Genomic DNA, 24,912 nt, shown 5'->3' on the forward strand with positions numbered 1-24,912 from the left:
AGCCAGTTGCAATGGCTTTTATTGAGCAGAAGATGGCTCCACCCCCCACTTAAGACAAATGAATAGGTCACAGGTGTCAGAGGTGGAGTCAGTGGATTTTTAAGCCTGTTTTCTTTTATTTGCTTATTTTTAAATGATTTTTAATTTTAACTTGAATTTTTGAGTGTATTCATTCAAAATATATTTTCCTAGAGTTTTTTTTTATTAATGGAATACATTTTCATGAGCTTTTAAACACAGAAATTGTATTTTGATCTCTGCAACATATAAATTGTGGGGTCGTTAGAGAAGCCAACACCTTTTTTCATTTTCTAAAAAATGTTTTACTGTATTATGTAAAACAGTACAACTGAATCCAACAAACCAACAAAAGAAATGGTAAATCCTTCTAAGCAAACATTGAATGTATAAAAACCTTTCATATCAGAGCAAGCAGGCCAGCAATATGAGTACACATTTTCATACTGTGGAGTAGCTGAAATATATACTTCAGTTGTTACAGGAGATGTTGTGCCTTAGAGGAACTCAATCTAAATTATTTTCCATGGTTTGGTTTGCTGAATATGAAATAAAATTCAGTTGCTTTTTTTTGGCAGCTGGGTGGTTAACTGGTTTGTGTAAATGCTCAATGTGTTTTGCTTTCACTGGAGGTTAAAACTCAGCAACAATAAACTGGGATGCATTATCAGCGACAGTGTACAATATTCTCATACTAAACAGAGATAAAAATCTCTTATTACTAAGCCCCAATTTGGTCCCAAACATATGTTGAAAATAATCTAGATGCATTCTTAATTACACCAAGTACTACTTAAAATCGTTTTTGGGGGTTTGAGTCTTTTTAACTGACCCATTTATCCAACATTGTCAAGATCACCTTCTTCCACTTTTGTGATTTTGCCAAAGTCCACATATACTATCTCTAAAAGTAGTTGAGAGACTAGTACATGCATTCATAACCTCAAACTTCTGCAAGGATCTTCTTGTAGGCAAATGTTTGGTTAACTCTATGTACTCTATGTGTTCCGATATGTCCTATTTCTGCTATGTGCAGACAACACTAAATGTACCATTTCCTAGTCACATCAAAAAAGCATTTAACTAAGTAAAATCTTTAGATCTATTTGAGAGATTTCATGGAGTGCCTGAAACTACCTCACTCAGAATGCTACATATTTATACGCTCCTAATTTTAATGCATGCTTGACTGATTCACACAATGTTACTGGACATTTCAGCAAAGTTACAAATTATTTACAAATGCTGATATTACATAATGTTTGAAATGTTTTCATCAGCAGCTGGTAATAATGACATCACCACCAAGGTTTCCACAGTTGACACATTCCTGTGGTATAAAAAGTCCTTATCTTCTCAGTTTGGCTCCCCCAACTGGCCGTCATTTAACAGTTCTTGTCTCTCTTATGCTTCAACACGTCCTGTTCCTGCTGTTCTCCTGGTGTTGCCCAGAACCAGCCCCTGCCCCTATGCATCCTGTACAAGATCTATGCCTTGTCTCACCTACAGCATCATGATTGGCTTTGCAAGGATGCCGTTTTATCCCAAATTTACTCTGCATCTGCTTTTACTCTCCCACAGAATCACTGAATACCACCTTCTTACACATGCCCATATATCACTAATATTTTACATTCACATTACTATAAATCTCTATCAGTTCACATTAACTTCTGTTTTGTTCTCTGTTGTGCTCTCCAGTGTCAACCCCTGTATTGATTCCTTCCAAGATTTCTTCGTCGTGCGCTGTGATAGTTTTTCCTTGCCACTGTTGCCCTTGGATTGCTCCTAGGAGACTTGGACCCGGATCTTTGTGCTTTGACACAAAATTGTGTTGTGAAATGTGTTACATTTAAAATGTTCCCATGAAACATATTAGGACGTAAACATAGTAAACACAAAAATAAAATATAGTAAATAAATATCAATTAAAAAAATATTTAAAAAGGTCAAAGCTTACACCGATTGCAGCTGTAACATCTGACACATATTAAATCGGCTTATGTGGGGGTGGAGTTATCTTCATCTACTACTCAATGAAAGCCATTGCTCAGTTACTTCAGGTATGTTTAGGTTGTTTGTTGAGATGGCACACAGGCAGCTTGTTGCTCAGACACTTTTGTTGGTGCTTCTGGGCATTTCTAATGCCCAGTATGTTGATTGGAGCAAAGCATTGCAAAGAGGGCAACAAGTTGGTAGTCAGCCTCATCCAATGTTGGGGCCAGTAGCACAGCTACCTGCACAGAACCCTGCCTCAGGAGGTCTCCTTGGTCTTTTGCAAAACTCACTCAATCTCCAGTCCCAACAGGTGCTGCAGGGTCCGGTGAAGAAACTGACATGGCTTTACCCCCAAGTTCCAATGATGCCTAAACCACCAACAGTGCCATTTCAGCAGCATGAACCTGTCCAAGTTAGCAGTGTAGCAGCTAACTGTGGAGATAGCACAGTGTATGTGGAAGTCAAGAAAGATTTGTTTGGAAGTGGAGAGCTAATAAATCCCTCCTCTCTCAGTATTGGAGGATGTGCACCAAGAGGGGAAGATCCTGATGCTCAGGTTCTCATCTTTGAAGAACAACTACAGAATTGCAATAGTGTGTTGACTGTGAGTACAGAACTGTTGAATTGTCTATTACCAGCCTACTTCACCACCCCCACACACTCCTGCCATTAAATGTTTCTAAATTTTGTTTTCCTCCAGATGACTGAAACTGAACTGGTCTACACCTTCCACCTTATCTATGTTCCTGTAATTTCTGGTGCTGCAACAGTTGTCAGGACAGGTGGTGCTGTGATTGGTATTGAGTGCCATTATTCTAGGTAAGAACAAGTTTAAACTGTGTTTAATTTATTCATGCCAATAACAGGGACTTTTTGTGGTTGCCTAGAAAGGAATCTAAACATTCCTTATTTCTACAGAACACATAATGTGAGCAGCAATGCCCTCTTGCCTGCCTGGATTCCTTATGCTTCTACTGTGATTGCTGAGGAGCAGCTGGTCTTCTCCCTCAGACTCATGACTGGTTAGTATTATGATCAGATTTGAGCAGCTTAATGCATTGTAGAATGGCAAGTCTCTTTGTGGTTCCCTCAGATGACTGGCAGTTTGAGAGACCATCCAACCAGTATTTCCTGGGAGACATCATCAATATTGAAGCTTCTGTAATGCAATACAGCCATGTGCCACTAAGGATCTTTGTGGACAGCTGTGTGGCTACTGCTGTACCTGATATGAATGCCTCTCCCAGATATTCCTTTATTGAGAACTATGGGTAAGCAAGTCACTTCCAGATTCCTTCAGTCTGGCTGAGTATAACTGACTCACCTGATGTTGTGTTCATGTATTTGTTCCTAGGTGCCTGGTGGATGCTAAGCTTACAGGGTCCAAGTCCCGCTTTATGCCTCGGGTTTATGGATACAAGCTCCAGTTCCAGCTGGAGGCCTTTGCATTTCTAAACAGCAGTGGACTGGTAGGTAATAAGATACTTGGCACTTTCTGCATTATTCAGTTCTTGAGCTAAAATCTTGATCTTGTGCAGATCTTCCTCACTTGTTCTATGAAGGCTACTCCTGCTTCTGCTCCCACTGATGTACAGCACAAAGCATGTTCTTTCACAGCAAACAGGTCAGTTCCCCAAAAGTAGAAATGCTAGGCTTCTACAATACACTTGAATACTGATCAAACACTGTCTTTCTCAGGTGGACTGCAGTGGATGGTGGTAATCAGGATTGTGGCTGTTGTGACACAAGCTGTGGCCTCAGTGATGTTGGAGTGTCTGGTATGCAGGATGCTTCATCAGCTAATATTTATCCTCAGGACTCATTTGTGATTTTTACGATTTGACTTTTTGCCTTTTTCAGGTCCCCGGTGGACAGGAAATGTCTTGCTTGGCCCTGTCAGTGTTGTGAATTTTCCTGTTTGGCAGCAAAAGGGTGTAAACTGAATTGGACTGGCCTGAAAAACAATTAAAAATCTGTGATGCATTATCTTGCTCTTCACTGATCAACAGCTGGCTTGCTGACATGAGCGTGATTTTAGTTATTGGTGGAAACCATTTTGAAGGCTATTTTCTAGTACTTTTAAAAGTCACCTCTGGGTTCACAAAGCCCGTTTTGTGCAACACTTGTATATCATTTAACTCAAAAGGGGTTAAGAATTCCTGCATAAATTAACAGGGGATACTTAAGGTGCAAGTTTCCATTTCATTTTTGCTGGGAATCATATTCTATGGATTTCCACAGCCTTCAGTACTTTGTATTTGAGGCTTACGATTTTACACTAGTTTCACTAAAAGCAGGGGAGTGGCATTATCCTACAAAGCATTAGTTGGTGGGGTGCAAAGTAGTAGCATGCTGTACCAGCTTTGGCAACTCTGAGCTTCAGTGCAGTGATATGATTAAATCAGACAGCCTACAGCCACATGAGACAAATTGGTCAGCGGTTCATTTTTCATTCAGCTGATCATTAAATCATGGGTAGAACTTCCTGGTTACACATTTTCTCTTTAGTGACATCTGCTGGACTCTAACAGAATCACCTCCTGCCATTCAAAACTATAACACGTTAAGGGTTTGTTACCCTTCTAGTGCACCTCTGGGGGAAAATATTGAGAAATCTTCAGTGTTTCAGATGGCTAAAACTGTACACTCCTGCCTGCATGAAAACATTTGAAAGTATTTTTAGCATAAGTGTGGAACCTTTCAGTGATTACACAAACCCTTGAATTTAAAAAGTGTTATTCCCTAAAACCCTTAAGAATACATTGAATCAGTCACGGGACACTGAAATGCTTGACATAATTACCTGAAGGGAGTTTTACACTTGTTAAAAATACCATGAGAATGTGTGCATTTTAGTGTGAAATTAATTTCCTGTCAATTGTTTTCCTCCCAGTGTTTCTTAAAAAAATAATCAATTTTATAAGGAAAATTGTGCTCTACAACTAAGGATTTATTCAACCCATCAATGATTTCATCTTTAAGATATCAGTTGTAGTTGTAGAAAATGACAATGTTTGTAATAGCTGGTGTTTAGAAAATAATGTGCTTGCCACCAGATTCCAGACATGAATAGTATTGACGGTATTTGGGGAATTTTTTTTTGAAGGTGTGCAAAACTTTTTTTTTTTTTTTTTTTTTTTTACTTAAAGCAGGTCTACTGAAAAGTTTACAGCTGAAGAAAAATATAGTTTGACACTAAATACAGAAAGACTAATTACTGCAGTGTTTCACAGTAGATGGCAGGATACTTGAATATTATACTTAAGAGTTGAGGTTTTTTTTTTATAAACTCTTGGGTAATATGTTTGACTTTAATTTTAGTATTTAATATTTAATAAGATCCTTTTACTACTAATCAACTACTATTCCAGTGTTTTTCTTTTTCCTGATGACAAGCATTCTTCCTCAGTTGTCTGCATACCATGCATACTGTTACACACACACACACACAGATGGACCTGCGATGCAGGTTGGGACTTACAAACACCTGGGGACACATGCAGAGGAAGTTATTTGTAACAGATACATGACTCTGCCCACTTCCGATGACATGTGTAGTTCTGTTTAAATTTTAGCTGGTAGACATTTGTCTGGATGTTAGGTCATTTGACGCATGGTCTTATCAGTGAAAAGAAAATGGGCGTCAGATCTAGGATAAAACACTCTCCTTTAACCAGGCAGCAGCTCTGTAAAGCCAGCTGATATCAGAATACTATTTTGAGGCTACTGGCACTAAGAGAGCATACATTACAGGGACTAGGTTGGTGTCTGTATATGGTAAGTCAATGGTTTATTCCTTTTTATAATTGCTGTGTGTCCGTCTGTCTTTGATCACCAATCTAACTGATGTTGAAATGTCTTTTAGAAAAAGAGACATGACTGAAGAACATGTTGTGTGGAATGGGTTAAAGCTTCAGGTGGGAGACTATCAGTCAGCTACTTCACTGAGCTGTGAGTTAGACTCTGATTAAAATACTGAAATGCCAATTTATGATGAGAATAATGTCCATTCAGCCGCTACATTTTGGTGTTTTGTTTTTTTTTGTCCCCATATATTTGAATAACTCATATTGCTCTGTTAAGAGATTCAATCAAATTTAATTATAAGCTGTTGAAACTCTGGATTCTTTATAGTTACAGATCAAATTATTAGGATTTGAACCAAGGCTATGGCTTCTGTTAGTAAAAATGTACAGTGAGTTTAATAGATATTTATTTTTTTAAGTTAAATTCAATGCAAATGCAATGCAAATGTTGGTTTTCTTGTACTTTTAACACTTAAAATGTGTTATTTAAAAAGTGTATATATATATTTATCATGAATGAATATCAAGATCAGCTTTCAAAAGCTACTCTTTGGCAAACATGTTTGCTGAAACTAAGCAAATGTGAAGTTAACATTCCTGACTGCATTCCAAAACTCTGAGATGTTCAGGAGATACAAAACCCCTTTTTTGCACAAACAAGGCTTAACATACTATGGATCTGAAACACATGGTTGTGTTCAATGCAAAATCAGCAAAAACCCATGTTTATTTTCACAGCAGTTGGGCCAGATGATGACATTTATGAAAATGTGAAGCAAACCAATGGTTCCGTAAGATCAGGATCACTGCAAGGTAAGTTTCTACAGTCAAAATATGGTCATAAGCATGAGGAACAAAACTAAAGCATCTATCTAATCTGGTTACAGGTGTAAAGCATGAAATGCTTGAATTCTCTGCTCTGCACAATAATAGATGAAAGCTTAAAAGTGCCCGTCAGAATGATATAAATCTTATCTTCAGGCAGTCTTAAACTCCAGGCCGCGGGCCTGTATTAAAAAAGATAAAAGGGAAAAAAATAATTCTAAATTTGTTTCTAAGGTAGATTCTCTGTACTGGCATATGAATGACTTAATGTGTCACATGTATCCTGTAAACCTAGTCATTTTATGTCAAACTGCATTTATAAATTCTTAAAATAATTAAATGTGACATTTTTTTTCAAAGCTTTTTTGTGTAGAATATAATTGTAATTCAAACATTCTCCTACTCGTGTCATTTGATGGTAAAGGTTGCTTTGTATTAAAAATCACAATTGCCAATTTATTTAATAAATAAATAAACAAAAACGTAAGTATTATTATTCTACATCCATTATGACTAACATTATAACTAACTATGTAGGTTTGGATACAAAAGAACATAAGTCCTACATGTACATGATTTTTCTTGATGGAATTTTTTAACAAAGGCAGTGACAATTACTCTTTTTTTTGCCATTTATAAACTGCCTAATTTTTAGGTTATTTTTTGTTTAATCAAATGTATTTATTTTATTTAATTATTTTCAATTGTCAGTTTTGTTACTATGCAAAATATACTGTAAAATGACAAAGGAGAGAAAGTGTTTGAAGTATAAATAATTATACCAACATAAGATTCAAAGCTTATTGTACACTGAATTTATTTTCACCCTTGATCATTTTAGAATTTTTTTTCAGTTTTTTTTTTCAATTCTAAAATTTAAAAAGATGGCTGTATGTAATCCCCATCAATACTTCAGTCATTCTTACATGGACTATTCACCATTGAATGTCTCTCCTTCAAATGTTCTGGTGTATCAATTGGTGCTGTGTTTGACCTATATGGTGGCTGGCTTCATATATCAGAAGAAGCTTCTGCTAGTGTTCACCCTTCCCAACTTCAAAGCAGTGTTGGTGATTGAGGGGAGGAAATAGTCCAAATATGCAAGCAGCCTAGATTTTTACCAAAAACATGGTTGAAAAATTTAACACCACCAAACTGATATAACACTGTACATTGTTCCAAATGGGTACAGTCAGTGGTACTATGTTTCATTGAAAATCAGGTTTTAATCAGACAAAAAACATCATCAAATTTTACAGAGTTCAGTATTTGATTTATTCATTTTCTATATAATCGATTTATCCTGTTAAGTGTTGAGGTGGGTCGAAGCATACCTGGAATCATTAGGTGCAAAATGGGCACCAGTCTATCACAGGGCATCACACACACTCTCGCAATCACATTTATGCCTATGGGCATAAATTTTGAAAAACGAATCCACCTACCAGCATGTGCTTTTGTTCTGTGGGAGGAACCGGAACATAAGGAGAAAAAGGACACAGGGAAACTCCTCACAGACATTGGCATGAGGCCATGACTAAGTCCATAACCCCAAAAACCTGCAGCTCTATGGCCCCATTCTGCCACCCTTATTATCAGTAGCAGTGTGCAGGGTGACATGTTTTTGTCAGACGGACTTTCCCTAATTCCCTAATTAAACTCTGAATTGTGTTGTGTTTTTCAGCCGAGATGGAAGAGTACCGTATCATGCTGCTTGGTCGCAGAGGAGGAGGGAAGAGCTCCACAGGTCAGAAATGGGCAGTATATGTAATACAATACACCATTTGGTATCACCTTATTCCTGTACTAGAAACCCTATTTTCAGCAAAGTTGGAATTTGTTTGTCTCTTTAACATTTATTTAGATAATTGTCAAACAGTTCAAAGAGAACATTTCTCAATTAAAGAATGTATATAAACGTATTGACCATCTACCATGAATAATAATGTGAAAAGGAAGTTAAGAGAAATATCAGTCTGCGTAGTGCCATGCCAGAAATCACATTTGAATATGACCTTTTGAGTGTACTGATAACAGTGAATGAAATACTGTCATGCTATTTTGATATAAACAGACACATGGACATACGAATAGTTTAGGATCACTGTCCAATGCTACATGACAAAATGCGAGTTAAAGATCTATTAAACAAGGATAAAGCCATACATCAGTTCAAGAAAAACACTGTTCCCTTGGCATAAGCTATTCTCAGCTAGATCGAAAGAGTGGAAAACCGTGCTACACTACACTGCAAGAACCATTTTTCGTTCCATGGTTCGTTCCAACCATATTTTAGAGTGGTGTGAGTATAAAACTTTTAAAGTTTTAAAAACCCACCACCCAATCTTAAGGTTCTTTACCCATTTAAACGTATTAGCAAAAATGTTTTTTTTTTAATTGAACTAGAATTGGTTCTTCTATGGCATTGCACAAAACAAACCTTTCTAGCACCTTTATTTTTAAGAATGTGAAACACATTTCAGCTTGTATTCTGAAAAATTAGATGCCAAGTTCTCTGTGCCAAAGATGAAAAGGACCATTCAGTCTGTTATCAGCTAGAAGTGCAAAAATGCAAATGCTTGTGAAGGCATGAGGATACACCAGTGACCATGGCATGGGTGATTTGCATATCCTTACTGTATAAAAGAAAAATATGTATTTCCAATATAGTAACTTTATAAGACAATGGAAAAGAAAAACTTTCAGTGGATAATAATAATAAAAAAAAAATAATATTTAAGTAACTTTGGAGCAATTCTATTGGTACATTTATAATGAAAAGTTGCTGTATTCAAATAATGAAATAAACAAAAAATGAGTTGATGTTTTTCTTTGGACAGCAAAGTTGTGTGAAGGTACAGTTGATGTGGACGCATATTAAGCTTCAGGCAACATTTTGCTGCCATTAAGGTGATGACAAAAGCATGGCTTCATACATAGTGTGTGCTTGACAGGCCTGCATTCATTCCAGATCGGTCTCTTCATGCAAATCATATATCAAGCAAAAATAAGTTGAATTTCCACTCACAGAAATATTTTAAATAATGGTATCGTTACAGCCCAAAGGATTAAACGTGTAATTGAATTAAAAAATGATGTAACACAGTGGTAAGAACGCCTATTCTCAATTTTATTTGGACTTTGTTGCAGTCGCCAAATTTTAAACATGTTTAGATGTACATAATTGCATACACATTGTCAGTTAAAACATTGGAATTAGCTTCACTGTAGTATTGTCAGTTAAATAAAACTGTAAGTGAATTAACAAATCGAACTCTTGAATGTACTTCATTTTCAAAACATTTCTACATTTCTAGAGAGTTTTGAAATAAACACAGATCAAAGCCACAAATCTATAAGCAATGACACAAGGCTCGAAATGTACAATGTCACTGAATGCCACTAGCCTTGTCATACAGTAATATCATCTGATAAATATTACTTTGAATGACGTTGTGAAGACTAATTTTGGAGCATTTCTATTTGTCCATTTATTACAACAACATTTATTGTTGTTTCACACAATGTAAAGCTGCTGTGTTCAAATGATGTAGGAAACTAAAAATCGACAAAAAGAGAGATACAAGATTTTTCTTTGGACAGCAGCAATATGCTACTGAAGTGAGAGCTATTGAATTTTTATCCCTCCTATCTAGTATTCTGTTTCACTGTTTATTACAGGTAACACCATTCTGGGGTTCCATGCTTTCGACACAGATATGCAGCTGGCTCGGGTCACGCAGTTCTGTAAGAAGGTGGTGGGGAGCATAGAAGGGAAACCTGTGGTCGTGATCGACACGCCAGGACTAAAAAGGGCCAAACACATGGAGAAGGAAGTGATCAGGGACATCCTGAAATCTGTCTCGCTGTACAGGCCTGGACCTCACGTGTTCCTTCTGGTGCTGCCCGTGGGGAACCTCACCAACGAGGACAAAGACATGCACAAAATGATTGAGAACACTTTTGGCAAAAGCATCTGGATGTACACCATTGTCCTCTTCACACAAGGCGACCGCCTGGAAGGGAAGGTGCCCAACGACGTCATTGCCAGCTCTGACAAGGACCTGCGGGACTTCATCCGCAAGTGTAGTGGTGGCTTCTATTTCTTCAACAACAAGAATGTGGAGAACCGTGAACAGGTGAGTAAACTCCTGGAGAAGGTTGAGACTCTAGTGGCCATCAACGGCAGGGGCTGCTACACCACGGATCTGTACCCATCCACTGAAAGGAAGATCCGGGAGAGGCAGGAGAAGATCCTGGATGAAAGACATGAAGACATTCTGAGGAAGGAAAGAGAGCTGGCGGAGAATTGTGCGGACGAGGAAGAGCTGGAGAAGCTTAAGCAAGAACTGTGGAGAGAAGAAGAAGAGGATGCGAGGAATCTAGCTGAGAATCAGCAAAAACACAAAAAAATGTCTTTCAGCACCAATAAACTAGCCACAATGACAAAATGATTGAACTAGGATTGTAAATATCTTTAGGACACCTGGACCTTGCCAAGAAGACTTTGGCTGAGTAATGCTGAGCAAACAGAGCTAAACTCCTCTAAATCCTCATATGAATTGAAATGTTTACTCTTCCCATGATGACTACTGTGGAGGGAAAAAATGTCTTTCTTTCGTCAAGATCTACATTGAGACAAATGACAATCATTCATCTGAAAGTGTAGGTGTTAAGAAGCAATTTGGTGACTTTCTTAGTGTAAGTATAGTATAGTGCACACTCTCCTACAAAGGGATATCCTCAACTTAATATGTACTTAATTTTCAGTACAAACGTCCATTAAAAGTAGTTACAAACTATTGTTTTTTTAGGCGAGTATAACTTTTAAGGGGTGATTTTTCCAGACAGGGATTAATTCTAGTTCTGAACTTCACTTGCATTTGTATTTTGAATTAAATGTTTTATTTATTTCCCCCTTAATCAAATGACTATCTGAATGCATTAATATTCATGGTCTGTCTGGTTAGTTGGTTCTTGGTGCAGGAAAAGCTGGTGCTGTTTTTGGTGGTGTAAAGATGTTTTTTGTAAAAAGGGTTCGGTATTAAAGAACAAAGATCTACCACAACTGTTATACATCTACTAACCATTTACAGTAATTATATAGAAACTTCACCTGAGTGTAGGTGTGATGCTATATTTAGTTTGACAATGATAGCATTGCTAATTTACAGTCTAGACGTAGCCTTTAATTTATGTCCAGGAAACAAGCCCAGAATGGTAATTGAATCTCTTGGAGAGTTGTTTCCTGCTTCTACTGTTTTCAATTCAGCTTTTTCGGTGTACTCCAATACTTCTTTCACTATGACCCTATAGACACTGAAAACACCCCAGTGTGGGTTGGGGGGATCCATGATAAATAGACCAATAGAAATGCTTCAAAAAAGAACTGAATACATGTTTTCATTTGGAAAGCAATGATAAAAAATATGAGCTAAAACATTATGACCATGTACTGAACAATGTTCTAAAGCCATATGAGTCAGGGGTCATGAGGACATCAATTTAGCACATGTGGCATTGGTATGCTTGGTGTCCTATCCCCAAGTTTTGTTCATTTTCAAAAAGAAATATAACATGACTTGTACCGTGGATGTTGTCAGACCTGTTTTAGGGGGGCTGTAGCAAAATGTTCTTTATTTGTTCTCGGCCTGTGTAGTGCCGGATGAAGTCGAACAAGCCTATTTCTTTCTTGACAGAATACGTACACGTCGAGAAGGTCTAGTGAGTTTCCTGACAGCGAGTGTCCTTTCAAGACGAAAATAAAGAAAAAATGTTTGAATTGAATGCATGTTACAATCTTTAATCAAAATAAAAACCAATGATGCACTATTTGAAATAGCATTATGGGTTATATATGTTGGTTAAATAGCAGAGGAAACCTGGATATTGATAAACGTAAAGTAAGCATGCTGAAAAAAGGGAGTTATAATGTTCATGCATTAAACACTGCAGTATTTAGGGCAGACGGGATTGATGTTTATGTTCTTTCCTGATGTTACGACTGTATATTTTACATATACCTGTATATTATGAGATGATAGTTGTTCACAACTCAATTTTGTTTTTCTAGATAGATAGTCTTTTTTCTTTTCATTTTTATTTACAGGGTTTAGTTTTAATAGGCTCGTGATAAAAAAATAATAATAACAAAAAATAGATTTTAAAAAATAATTTGTAATATATCCTTATGTGAAAATAAAAATTGTATTGAGAAACAATTTCTGCTGTCACCAACTATTTCAAATGTCACATCATTAACCCCTTTTAATCATTCATCTCTAGTGACGGCCCTGTCCTATACAGGGGGAAATACCAATACACCCAACAGCCATCAAAATAAAACCACCACCTTATTTCCATACACATCAGCTCCAATGAAATTAAAAGTGCACTTGTAGTTCTACAATTACATACAAATTTCACTTTGTCTTTTGGTGGTCAGGAGCCCTAAAGGATTGCCAAAAAGCAGTTAATGTGTGGTGGATAATTCTCAGCACTTTAGTAACACTGAAATAATGTTAAGTGGAGCAGGCAGGAGTTCTACTTATGCAGAAGAAGCTCTTTATAGGTCAGAGAGAAAACTGTTCATAGAACTGGCATGCGGTCCAACTGGAAAATTGAAAGGTACAGTATATCTGTGTGCAGAGTGTGCAAAACATGACTTCCTCTGTGTTTAAAATGTAATAACCTGATTATTCGGTTCCTGCTTGCAACACCATTATTAGGCAATCATTTTTTGTGTGTGTGTGTGTGTGTATGTGTGTGTGTGATTCATGTCAGACAGTCTGTTCAGATCAGATCAAATCAGGCAGGCCTCCCAATCACTCCTCTAAAGTCATTGCCAATGTGAAGGTCCCCAGCAAAACAATACATCCCGTGCATGGAATCCTCTCTATAACTCCACTCACTACCTCCAAGAAGGCCAAATACTCTGAGTTGCTGTTCGGTGCATACGCACACACCTTTTACCCTGTGCAATTCCTGAGTAGGAGAGAGATCAACCCCTGTTGAGGATTTTGGTTCCAGAGTCCACACTGTGTGTAGAGGTGAGCCCAACTATATGTAGCTGGTATCTCTCAACCACTCGCACCAGCTCTGGCTCGTTTCCGCCCTATTGAGGTCACGTTTCACATACCAACAACCAGTTCCTGCTGCTAAGTCCCACGCCACCAGGGGCCCCTTCACCCCCACTCTGTGCCCGATGGGCATTGCACTGCCCTACTCTGGATCTTGCGGGTGGTGAGCCCACATGAACCTCCCACGCTGCCATTTATGGCTGAGCCTGGCCGGATTACATGGGCTGCCAGGCTCGCCGTCGGACACTACCCACAGTCCTGGCTCCATGGTTGGTTACTGGTAACCCTCTGCTGGACAGGGTACACTTTAATCCTTTTAAGATTTTCATATGGGTAGTTCTTGGGTCGTGTTTGTCTGGATCTTCATTCCAGACCTGTTTTCCATGGGAGACCTACTGGGAGCTAACAGCTCCTGACGACATAGCCCTGGAGGTCATGAGACCCCAATCCTCACACACACACATATATAAAATGTGTAATACACTCATTATGACGGTTTAGATTTACATTCATTTGGCCTATACAGATTTTTTTTCTTTTAAGAATTTGTTCCCGAAGAGCAAAAAAATGGCATGAAAAATATTTAACACACAAGGACAACATTCCTACATACTTTTAAGCTATGCACTCACAGAAAAAAGGTATGGAGGTATGGTAGATGTACATTATTGTCACTAAAGGAACAAACCATGTGTAACTTTTAAAGGTACAACAGTGGCTATAAATCTAGTTTTACATTCCCTTCTCCAGAAGGAGAGGAGGATATTTGTAAGATTTCATTATAGAACTGTGTAGAATAAAATAACACAAGTAATGACTTATGCATATAAAATGTAAAAGAAATAACGACAATAAAAGAGTATGATGAAAAATAAATCAGTAATATTCACTATTATAATTGATTGGGGTCAAGTAGTTTTATTCCAGGTTTTGTTCAAAATGTTTGTATTTACATTTATTTGAGGAGAATAAAGGAATGTTTGATGCAGATATGGTGAACTAACTAATTTTGCAAAATACAAATTACAATTTTATAGTCTCTACATTGTCTTAGATACATAAATTATTTGTGCTGTGATTGTCCATTACAAGATGGACATGTGATTGTGTCATAAATTGTCACTGTAAATTGAAAAGTGAAAGTCAAAAGCAGTATTCTGATAAGGACCCTATAGTTATTTGTATTTTTCAAATATAAAACACAAGTTCCACTTTCTGTGGGGTCATGTGCTGCTTAATTAGGGATGCTTCAGTCAGCCAATGGAGATGCGACTTTGTAATGATTGACACAACAATTCACCAATTGTGTGCGGGCTTTTCTTGATGTTCCCGCCTTTTGTGGTCGTGTTGTCAGCTGACCGCTGTGCAGCGCTAAGAACTCACCGACTGGAAACAGCGGCTCTGAGTTTAAAGTGAGTCAGAAGAAATATAATCCAGATCAGAAACGAATTAAAGTTCAGAAACAAACGAGGAGTTGCTTCACATTAATATCACGACATCATAATGGCTTCACACACCTTTGAACCGGCAGAGCTGTTTTCCTATGAAAGTCTCGTGCATGCAGTGGCGGGGGCGGTGGTAAATTTTACATACAGTCTTAGTGTCTCTCTCTCTCTCTCTCTCTCTCTTTCTCTCTCTTTCTCTCTCTGTCTCTCTCTCTTTCTTTCTTTCTCTCTCTCTCTCTCTCTCTCTCTCTCTCTCTCTTTCTTTCTTTCTCTCTCTTCTCTCTCTCTCTCTCTCTCTCTCTCTTTCTCTCTCTCTTTCTTTCTTTCTCTCTCTTTCTCTCTCTCTTTCTTTCTCTCTCTTTCTTTCTCTCTCTCTTTCTTTCTTTCTCTCTCTTTCTCTCTCTCTCTCTTTCTTTCTCTCTCTCTCTCTCTCTCTCTCTCGCTCTCTCTCTCTCTCTTTAAAATGACAATAAGCAAAGTTTTTTACTGTATTTGCCAGTTTGTATATTCTATCCTTCTGTCTATAATTGTTCGTTTTTATTGTGTTTACTTCTCTATCTGTCTTAAAATTAACTTGCTTCTACACTCATTAACAATTCTGTCACCTACACTTACCATATAAGTGCACTTCGTAGTGTCAGCAGCACACTAGGACCAGTGTTGAAGGACTAGAGGACAGTGAGTGCAGAGACAAAGAGGTCATCTTAATGTTACAGATAATCAATGGTTGTGTGTGTGTGTGTCTTTGCATATACAGGGCAGTGTGACAGCAATGACTGTTTTCTTTCCCCTGGACACAGCAAGGCTCAGGCTGCAAGGTACAGCAGTGTTAACTGTTTAAAATTCTGTGCATGTTCAGTGCATCCAGAAATCTTACTGCAGTCACATTTCTAATAAATTATATTCCGTTCTAACAGTCAAAAATGTATTTCATGCACATGCAGCTCATGCTTTACTCAGATAGCAAGGGCTGAATGAATCGGGCCAAAATTCGTATTACAATATATTTCCCAATTTTAGTTGATACAGATGAACAATATAAAATTCACCAAAAACAAAAGTGCCAAGATGGGATGTCTGTACCTACAAACTTCTAAAAAATGAATTTCCCAAGTCTATGAAACCTGATCCTATATAAACCTTTATTTATAATGTTATAAACATCAAATTAATACAGATACAAATAAATCAGTATTCACAATATATTTGTATTTAGCTCTAATAGATAGATCTATGTGATATTTTTATCTGATGTTTTAGCCCTTTGAATGCTACTAGTTCATTTGTAGTATTTGATTTTTACAGTGTGTTGTGTGTGTTCCGTGCTTGTCTTCTGTTTACAGTGGACGATAAGCGGAAATCCCGGTCCACTCCAGCAATTTTGGCAGAGATAGTTAAGGAGGAAGGACTGTAAGTCAAAACAGCTAGAGTTTATACGTGTTATTCTTCTGTAGCTCAACTTTGACAAGAAACATACTAAATTTGATCATTTTTACAGGGATTTGTCATCTATATTATACACATATAATACACTAAGAGTATTCTTAGCCTTCTACCTGTGCCGCAAATAAAGCCAAACACATTCCTCAACAGTAAGGCAAGAGCACTCATTTAGTCATCTAAGAACACACATTTAGGTTTGTGTGTCTGCTTCCCTAACCAAACCACATGACCCTGACACACTAAGGTTAAAACGATAATAAACAGGGCTTTATTCTGTCAAAAACTGGGAATATAAAACCATGCTCCTATATGGGCTTTGTGTTATTTATATCTCCTCAGCCTGCTACATACATCTTACATGCATATCGCTTCAAATAGTTTATTTTCCAACCAAAGCTGAACCTCATGATTTTTGCTTGACTTTGTTCTCTCTCTCTCTCTCTCTCTCTCTCTCTCTTCTCTCTCTCTCTCTCTCTCCCTCTCTCTTCTCTCTCTCTCTCTCTCCCTCTCTCTTCTCTCTCTCTCTCTCCCTCTTCTCTCTCTCTCTCTCTCTCTCTCTCTCTCTCTCTCTCTCTCTCTCTCTCTCTGTAGTTTAGCTCCATATAGAGGGTGGTTTCCAGTCATTTGCAGTCTCTGTTGTTCCAACTTTGTTTACTTCTACTGCTTCCACACACTGAAGACCACATGGCTTCGACGTCAACGGTCAACACCAGGGAAAGACTTGATCATCGGCAACGCTGCAGGTCGGTGATAGGTGAAATAAGATACAGGTAGCAGGTGCTCAGTGAGCATATAGTAGTTCAGTGCAAAATCAGTGTTATGAAAGAGGGAGCACAGTAATAGTGTATTAGCCAAAGTAAGAAGACCTTGTGTATGTGGAAGGTGTTACATAAGTACAGTGGAACCTCTACTAACGAACTTTCCAAGATACGAACCGGGCATTTGAATATTTTTTGCCTCCACCAACGAACCACGACTCTAGAAACGAACCCGAGCCTCCGCCGAGCCTGCGGCTGGAAATGGCCACTGACCCCAATAGGTGAGTCTCCCAGCGCCCAGACTTGAGTGAGCTTTTAAGATTAGCACATTGTAGCTTTAGCAATTTAGCATTAGTGTAAATAGCAGACATCGAAATTCGTGCTAAGTTAAGCCGTATCTACGCTTCGTCTCCCCACATTCACCGCCTACTCTCCGTTATTCCACCCACCCCCCACCTCCCGTCATACAGCCAGTGCCTGTGTTACTCCTCCAGCCAGTCGTCACGTCTTCAAGGTAGCGATGTGTAACCACTTACAACTTTATTATTTCTGTTTTATTACTGTTTCCACTGTATTTCTTTTGTAATCTGTATTTATTTTTAATAACGCTACATGTACATTTTTTTATACTAATATGAGAGTGTTGTAAACATATATCAGTGCAAAAAGGGTGACTTTCGGGGTGGGGGCTGGAACGCATTAATTGCTTTTCCATTATTTTAAATGGGGAAAATTGACTCGAGAAACAAACTTTTCCACTTACGAACCGGGTCACGGAACGGATCAAGTTCGTAGGTAGAGGTTCCACTGTATAATTTATTATTGTTTTTATTATTATTATTGTTGTTGTTGTTGTTGTATGTAGCTGTCCCAGTTGTTCAGATCAGCCCCTGGTATATGGCCCACTTCAGCCCCTGGTATATGGCTTTATCGCATCACTTTGACACACCCACACACACACCATCTGGGGAACTTTACTGGACCTCCATGAGAGTTAGAATCTCCAGTTTTAGAAATCGTGTTCTAATATAACCAATAATAAAGACTAGTCAATAAAAAAGTCAATTAGTCATTCATATTATTTTTTTCATTATTTGTGTGTGTGTGTGTGTGTGTGTGTGTGTGTGTGTGTGTGTGTGGGGACAGGTGTAGTGAATGTCCTCGTGACTACTCCACTCTGGGTTGTCAACACCAGGCTCAAGCTACAGGGGGCAAAGTTTAGGAACACAGACATCCAGCCTACACACTACTGTGGAATTGTGGGTAAGGAAACTTGACATAATGTTGTGTTTAATGTGTTCTCTGTGTATTTGTGATTAAAAGGAAAATCAATCAGTTTCTCTTTAACTATTCCTATCTTTCTGTGTCCTGTAAAGATGCATTCATGAAGATTGTGCAGAGTGAAGGAGCGAGTGCTTTATGGAATGGGACGTTTCCCTCTTTGCTTCTGGTGCTGAACCCTGGCATCCAGTTTATGATCTATGAGACTCTGAAGAGGCAGCTGAAGAGTGGAGTGCACACAGAGGTGGGGCTGCATCACACACACAGCCGCAAACCATACGCATTAGCCACATTATCAGAAATTGTAATTATGTTTTTTATAATAATAAACCAATTAGTCCAATTATTAAATTAAATTTAAAAAACACACACAAGCAAAAACATTAAATTGGTTTCCAAGCAAAACATTGCCCAGACCATCACACTTCTTCACTTGCATTTTCCTTTCACAGTGCCCTGCCATCCCTTAATAAGTTGTTTTTTTGGACTAGTCAACCTTAGGTGAAAGATCTTTGTGGAAGTTCCAGCACTCACAAGTCCTTAATAGATGATTACAGTGGCACACATGGGCACTCTGACCAGATAGATGGTATGCAGCCCCATAAACAGCAGTACGTTTGTGTGTGAGACACATGCCTACTGTAAACTTCATGAAATAAGCCTTGACATGATTGTTTTCAATGCCCTTGAGCATTGATTAGCCAGTTTGTGGTTTTTCCTTCCTTAGCAGTAAATACTCAACACTGCTAACCAGGAGCACCCCTCAAGCCTCATCAGATTCTCTGACCATAATGGTTTTGTTCTTGTGAAAGTCACTCAGGTCATTGCAACAACCCGTTCTTGCCATGTTCAACACATAAGTTAATATGGACAGGGTTTAGAACTGTTTACAAAAATGTGTAATGTCAAACCAGCCTTCATCTGCTTCTGTTTTAAATGCAGTTGTCTTCATTAGAGGTGTTTGTTATTGGAGCAATAGCTAAAGCTGTGGCTACTACAGTAACATATCCATTACAGACAGTACAGTCCATCCTACGGGTGAGATATAAACATTTATTACCCTTATTACAAATATTTTATAAAGCAATGTTGTATTAACGGTTTTAAAGGTTAATATTTGGTTAGATATGTGTGGGAACATGTGCACATATGTGTTCCTGTTGATGACCTGCATTTAACTAGTATATGTTTATCAGTTTGGTCAGAACAGGCAGCCAAAAGAACAATCCAAACTACTGAGCAGCTTGAGGAGTGTTACATACCTGATCATCAACAGGGTCAGGTAAGCACATAATAATCTTTTTCAGTAGTTCTCAGATTTTATAAGTCTAAGTTCTCTCAGTTGCGATTTCCATTGAGAAGCCAGTGGACCTTGTGCATTTTGTAGGGATGGGAAGAACCGTCAGCCTTCAGTAAGAACCTTCAGACATTCCTGCTAGAAATGGCATTGACTGTAATTTTTTAATTTAAGAGTCGACGATAAATTATCAAAAGTAGCATTCATTGTAATCCAAATGTAACGATCTCATATTTCAGTCTGTGGGCCAAATATGACTTTTTTTATTGCCCATTCAAAAGCAAAAGCTGAAGCAAATAGGAACTATCCATCCATTCATTATCTGTAACCCTTATCCAATTCAGGGTCGCGGTGGGTCCAGAGCCTACCTGGAATCACTGGGCGCAAGGCGGGAATACACCCTGGAGGGGGCGCCAGTCCTTCACAGGGCAACACAGACACACACACATTCACTCACACCTATGGTCGCCAATCCACCTACCAACGTGTGTTTTTGGACTGTGGGAGGAAACCGGAGCACCCGGAGGAAACCCACGCGGACACGGGGAGAACACACCCAAATAGGAACTAACAGACAATATTTTAGTTCTAGCACATGTTCCACCTGAATAAAGGATTAAACTCTAAATTTACAGACTCGTAAATTTACACAGAATTTTAATCCATTTGAACTGTCCAAACATGAAACTTGAAAAATTTCTAAAAACTCCACATTCAAGGACGCCAACTGTACAGCTTAATTTACCAGTTTCCATGGTCATAAATCACTTAATGACCACGCTGACAGTAAAGTAAATAAATGAAAAGAGGATTTCTGACTACTGTACATTAGAGTTGTAGCTACAGTCCAAAATGGAGGATCCATGTACTTTGTACTGTAAACATATCTTAAGGAAGGTAGGGACGTAAGGACATAAGGAAGATTAGGCCATATCTAACTCAACTTGCAACACAGCTCCTTGTTCAGACGTTAGTAAACTCCTGTCTAGACTATTGCAACGCCCTCCTGACAGGTCTTCCGGCCTGTGCTGTGAGACCGCTACAGATGATCCAGAATGCTGCAGCACGCCTGGTTTTCAACCAGCCTAAAAGAGCACATGTCACACCCCTATTAGTTGAGCTGCATTGGCTACCGTTAGCTGCTTGTATCAGATTTAAATCACTAATGATGGCCTTCAGAGTATTCACTGGTTCTGACTCTTAAAACCATGTTAGCGCCCGCCCTCTCCGTTCCTCAAAGGAGCGCCAACTAACACGACCAACCCCCTGTACAGGTCAGTCGAGGCTATTCTCATCTCTGGTACCACGCTGGTGGAACGAGCTTCCAAGCACCATCAGAGCAACAGAAACCCTCTCCGCATTCAAGAAATCATTGAAAACCCAGCTCTTCCGAGAGTATCTTTTGCACTGAATGTCTTTCTTTAATGCACTTATTACTTCCTGCATATTGCACTCAATGTAAGGTACTTTGTATAAATTGTGCTGTAGTTCGAATGTTAGATCCTCTTTTGTAAGTCGCTTTGGATAAAAGCATTTGCCAAATGCATAAATGTAATGTAAATCTTAACTGATCTAAATTTAGGTAAGAGGACAGTGGTATAAATGTGATTTTTTTATTATTATTAATAACATTCATTATTAAAATATGTGTATTACAGGAGGTCAGGTGTTTTGGGGCTGTTTAAAGGGCTAGAGGCTAAACTCCTTCAAACCGTCCTCACTGCTGCGCTCATGTTTCTGCTGTACGAGAAGATCGCTGCTGCCACCTTCAGGATAATGGGGGTCACACAGCCTGTGACAGCCCGCTGACCTCATAGACACAAGTTCACATGACGACGGCCTAGGCTGTGAACAAAATGGATCCTTTTCCGTATTTACTGCGTATACGTATACGTTTTAAAATGTGAACAAGAAACAGTGCACTATTTACTACCTCTTAACACCTCCCATTGTTAAAAAAAGTGACAAACAAACATTCTTGATAGCTGCTGAACATCTTACATCAAAACAAATTACTGAATGAAAAAAGACCGTAAAAATAGTTATAAAAACAGTTAAAAACAAATAACGTAATCTTTTTACTGCCTACTGCTCATCAGATAACAAATAATAAACTGAATGTAGACCACAATCATGGACCAAGAATTAAAGGTTTAAACTAGACATACTTGGGTGTGTTTTCCTGATCTTTCTAAGTTTTAAAAAGGTTATGTCAATGTTTTTGGGTCCAAATAAGTAGAATTAACACAGACATTAATACAGACATACAGACATTAATACACAGACATTAATATTTAATTGTATTATTATTTTTTTTTTACTCCTGGTTAATTCTCACTGAAGAATGTCTGAATTAATTTGTTTAATTTATTAATACATGTGTGTTGAACAATATTTACTAAGTTGCATAGTGCACATTACTAAGTAGAGAGTAAGGATCCATCGCCGTCACAGCCCTGTGTTGTAGCTTTTTGTTTTTAGTGTGATTTAAGCAAAATAATTGTATTTTTTAAAATAATTTCAGTTTAAAAAAAAAACGACTTTACAAATATAAACTCTGCAGGACAGAGTCGCATAAAACTGGTACAGAATATTCTCAGAAGGATGACATTTGTTTAGACACTGCTTCCTTTAATGGTAAATTTAAGTGATGTCACAGAAATATAGACTGACATCAGTGTGTTTATTTACCAGTGAAACTATCATTGACTGATAGATTGACTGTCATTTTTGTGTCAGTGCTGTTCCACACTGATCACAACGGTTTAGTGCATTCCTTTGTTTATTAAAATGTTACTAATAATGCTAAAACAGAATTACAATAGAGATCAAACATTTGCAATCATGCCACACTTTCTTTTATCCTATACTAAAAACCTCACACTCTAGGGAACGTTCAATCCAGTCCAAAACCATAAGAATTAATATAGTGTTCAGTGCTCCTTAGTCCTGTGGTGGGCTGCTTTACACTACTGATTTTATACCTGTGTGCATCTGCTCACTATGGAAATCTGTTTAATGCAGATCCAGATACACTGGTCCTGTGCTGATATACTTCCACTGCAGCCACACTTACCACAGACATGTGTTGCTCTTATTCTCCTGCTATAGGTGCAGAATATTTTGGATTAATTTTTCTCTCAAACAAAGCACAGATGATTTACTGTTTCTTCACAGCTACAGTATGAACACTGGATGTATGTGGGTTCATTTTCTGTGGACATCATGTGGCATTATTTTCCTGTAAGAAATTCACTGTGATATGAGATAAGGATTCCAACTTGAACTTGTAGCACTGTGTTTTTCCACTACTGTAGAACTGGGTGGAAGTGACTTTGTTGACCTTTATTAGGGGATCTTCATTGAAAATGTAGTAATGTCATTGTAATCCTATATTTAAAATCACATGTGCACTTTTGATCTTGAAATAAAAATAAAAATTCAAACATTCAGTCTGCATTTGACAAACTATTATTGAATGTTCACTTGCCTCCTGAAAACCTACTGTAGGCACGTAATTAAAAATTAACAAAATTGTCCATAGGTGTGAGTGTGTCACCCTACAATGGACTGGCGCCCCCTCCAGATTGTTCTCCTGTCCAGCACCCAGCAATTCCAGATAAACTCCAGACCCACCACAACCCTGAACTGAATTTGCTGTTACAGACAATGGATGAATGTAAAAAGCCTAAATAATCACTTATAGACATTAGCACTGGGGGAAGTGGTCTGTATATAACACAAAAAAACTATATACTATAGGAATATTAAATGTTATATTATAAATTCTTTTTTGGACTAAGAGATATCCGGATACACTTTGGGATTATAAACAATACCAATAAACAATCTTATATATACAGAATATAAGAACCACAAACACTTCAATAAACAATAATGATATTAAACCATAAACATTGTCTGCTTATCCAGTTCAGGGTCGCTGTGGGTCTGGAGCCTACCTGGAATTACTGGGCGCAAGACAGGAACACACCCTGGAGGGGGCACCAGTCCTTCACAGAGCAACACACACTCACACATTCACTCACCCCTATGGACACTTTTGAGTTGCCAGTCCACCTACCAGCGTGTGTTTTTGGACTGTGGGAGGAAGCCGGAACACCTGGAGGAAACCCATGCAGACACAGGGAGAACACACACACTCCTCACAGACAGTCACCCGGAGGAAACCCACGCAGACACAGGGAGAACACACACACTCCTCACAGACAGTCACCCGGAGGAAACCCACGCAGACACAGGGAGAACACACCACACACCACACTCCTCACAGACAGTCACCCAGAGCGGGAATCAAACCCACAACCTCCAGGTCCCTGGAGCTGTGTGACTGCGACACTACCTGCTGCGCCACCGAGCCGCCAATCATTTATATTTATTTATGTCCTGGTCAAAGGGTGTAACAAGACTTTAAGTTATTGGGTTTAATTCAAAACAGCATTGAGTGTACTCTCTATTTTTTTTTTTTAAACAAATTTCCACCCAGGGCTTTATTACTTCAGTGCTGTCTTTCTTGACTTAATCAAATGGTTACAAATTAAACAAGATAGCTATCTGTCCTATTATTATTATTATTGCTATGAATATAAAATATCCTTTGTTAAATTTTAAATATTGTTTTGAAATAATATATTATGAGCAGAAAAAATAAATTAAAATCATAAGTTAAAAATCAAGGCAGTTCATCATCGGACAAAATATAAAGATTCAGGAAATCTGGAGAAATGTGTGCAGGACAACGCCAGAGACCACTGTTGTGTGTGTGACCTTCAAGCTCTCAGAATACATCATGCATCTGTGATGAATATAGCCACAGGGCTCAGGACTGTATTACACAAGGAGAAAGGCTTACATCAATCCTATGCAGAAACACTACTGAGTTCCCTGGAATCAAGGTCATCTCAGAGTGTTTAAATGACTGTAGTCAGACTGTGGTCACAC

General features: G+C 38.2%; 3 protein-coding genes across 9 annotated transcripts; all 3 read left to right on the plus strand.

The window, feature by feature from the left end:
- Positions 1 to 2,071: 2,071 nt before the first annotated feature.
- Positions 2,072 to 4,904, plus strand: LOC136699519 (zona pellucida sperm-binding protein 3-like). The gene is made up of 8 exons (XM_066674288.1): positions 2,072 to 2,620; positions 2,717 to 2,835; positions 2,935 to 3,038; positions 3,110 to 3,287; positions 3,371 to 3,485; positions 3,555 to 3,640; positions 3,715 to 3,794; positions 3,877 to 4,904. The coding sequence occupies exons 1-8, from the start codon at positions 2,084 to 2,086 to the stop codon at positions 3,957 to 3,959; spliced, it is 1,302 nt and encodes a 433-aa protein (XP_066530385.1). The 5' UTR covers positions 2,072 to 2,083; the 3' UTR covers positions 3,960 to 4,904.
- A 752-nt stretch (positions 4,905 to 5,656) lies between these two features.
- LOC136700041 (GTPase IMAP family member 7-like) lies at positions 5,657 to 12,792 on the plus strand. Of its 6 annotated transcripts, none has more exons than XM_066675172.1 (5): positions 5,657 to 5,793; positions 5,882 to 5,967; positions 6,564 to 6,635; positions 8,332 to 8,394; positions 10,329 to 12,792. In XM_066675172.1, the coding sequence occupies exons 2-5, from the start codon at positions 5,892 to 5,894 to the stop codon at positions 11,099 to 11,101; spliced, it is 984 nt and encodes a 327-aa protein (XP_066531269.1). In that variant the 5' UTR covers positions 5,657 to 5,793; positions 5,882 to 5,891; the 3' UTR covers positions 11,102 to 12,792. The 6 variants fall into 6 exon arrangements, with proteins under 6 accessions (XP_066531269.1, XP_066531268.1, XP_066531274.1 ...); XM_066675171.1 differs by having other exon boundaries at positions 5,660 to 5,793; positions 6,561 to 6,635; XM_066675177.1 differs by having other exon boundaries at positions 5,663 to 5,793; positions 5,882 to 5,933; positions 6,561 to 6,635.
- Positions 12,793 to 15,098: 2,306 nt separating this feature from the next.
- slc25a17 (solute carrier family 25 member 17) lies at positions 15,099 to 23,391 on the plus strand. 2 transcript variants are annotated; one of them, XM_066675179.1, is made up of 9 exons: positions 15,099 to 15,304; positions 15,929 to 15,989; positions 16,515 to 16,581; positions 17,206 to 17,357; positions 18,519 to 18,635; positions 18,749 to 18,897; positions 19,596 to 19,691; positions 19,850 to 19,935; positions 21,609 to 23,391. In XM_066675179.1, exons 1-9 carry the CDS (start codon positions 15,230 to 15,232, stop codon positions 21,757 to 21,759), a joined length of 954 nt encoding a protein of 317 aa, XP_066531276.1. In that variant the 5' UTR covers positions 15,099 to 15,229; the 3' UTR covers positions 21,760 to 23,391. The 2 variants fall into 2 exon arrangements, with proteins under 2 accessions (XP_066531276.1, XP_066531277.1); XM_066675180.1 differs by having other exon boundaries at positions 15,119 to 15,138.
- The last annotated feature ends 1,521 nt before the right edge of the window (positions 23,392 to 24,912 follow it).

This window comes from Hoplias malabaricus, chromosome 6 (genome assembly GCF_029633855.1).
Source record: "Hoplias malabaricus isolate fHopMal1 chromosome 6, fHopMal1.hap1, whole genome shotgun sequence".
Classification (NCBI taxonomy): domain Eukaryota; kingdom Metazoa; phylum Chordata; class Actinopteri; order Characiformes; family Erythrinidae; genus Hoplias; species Hoplias malabaricus.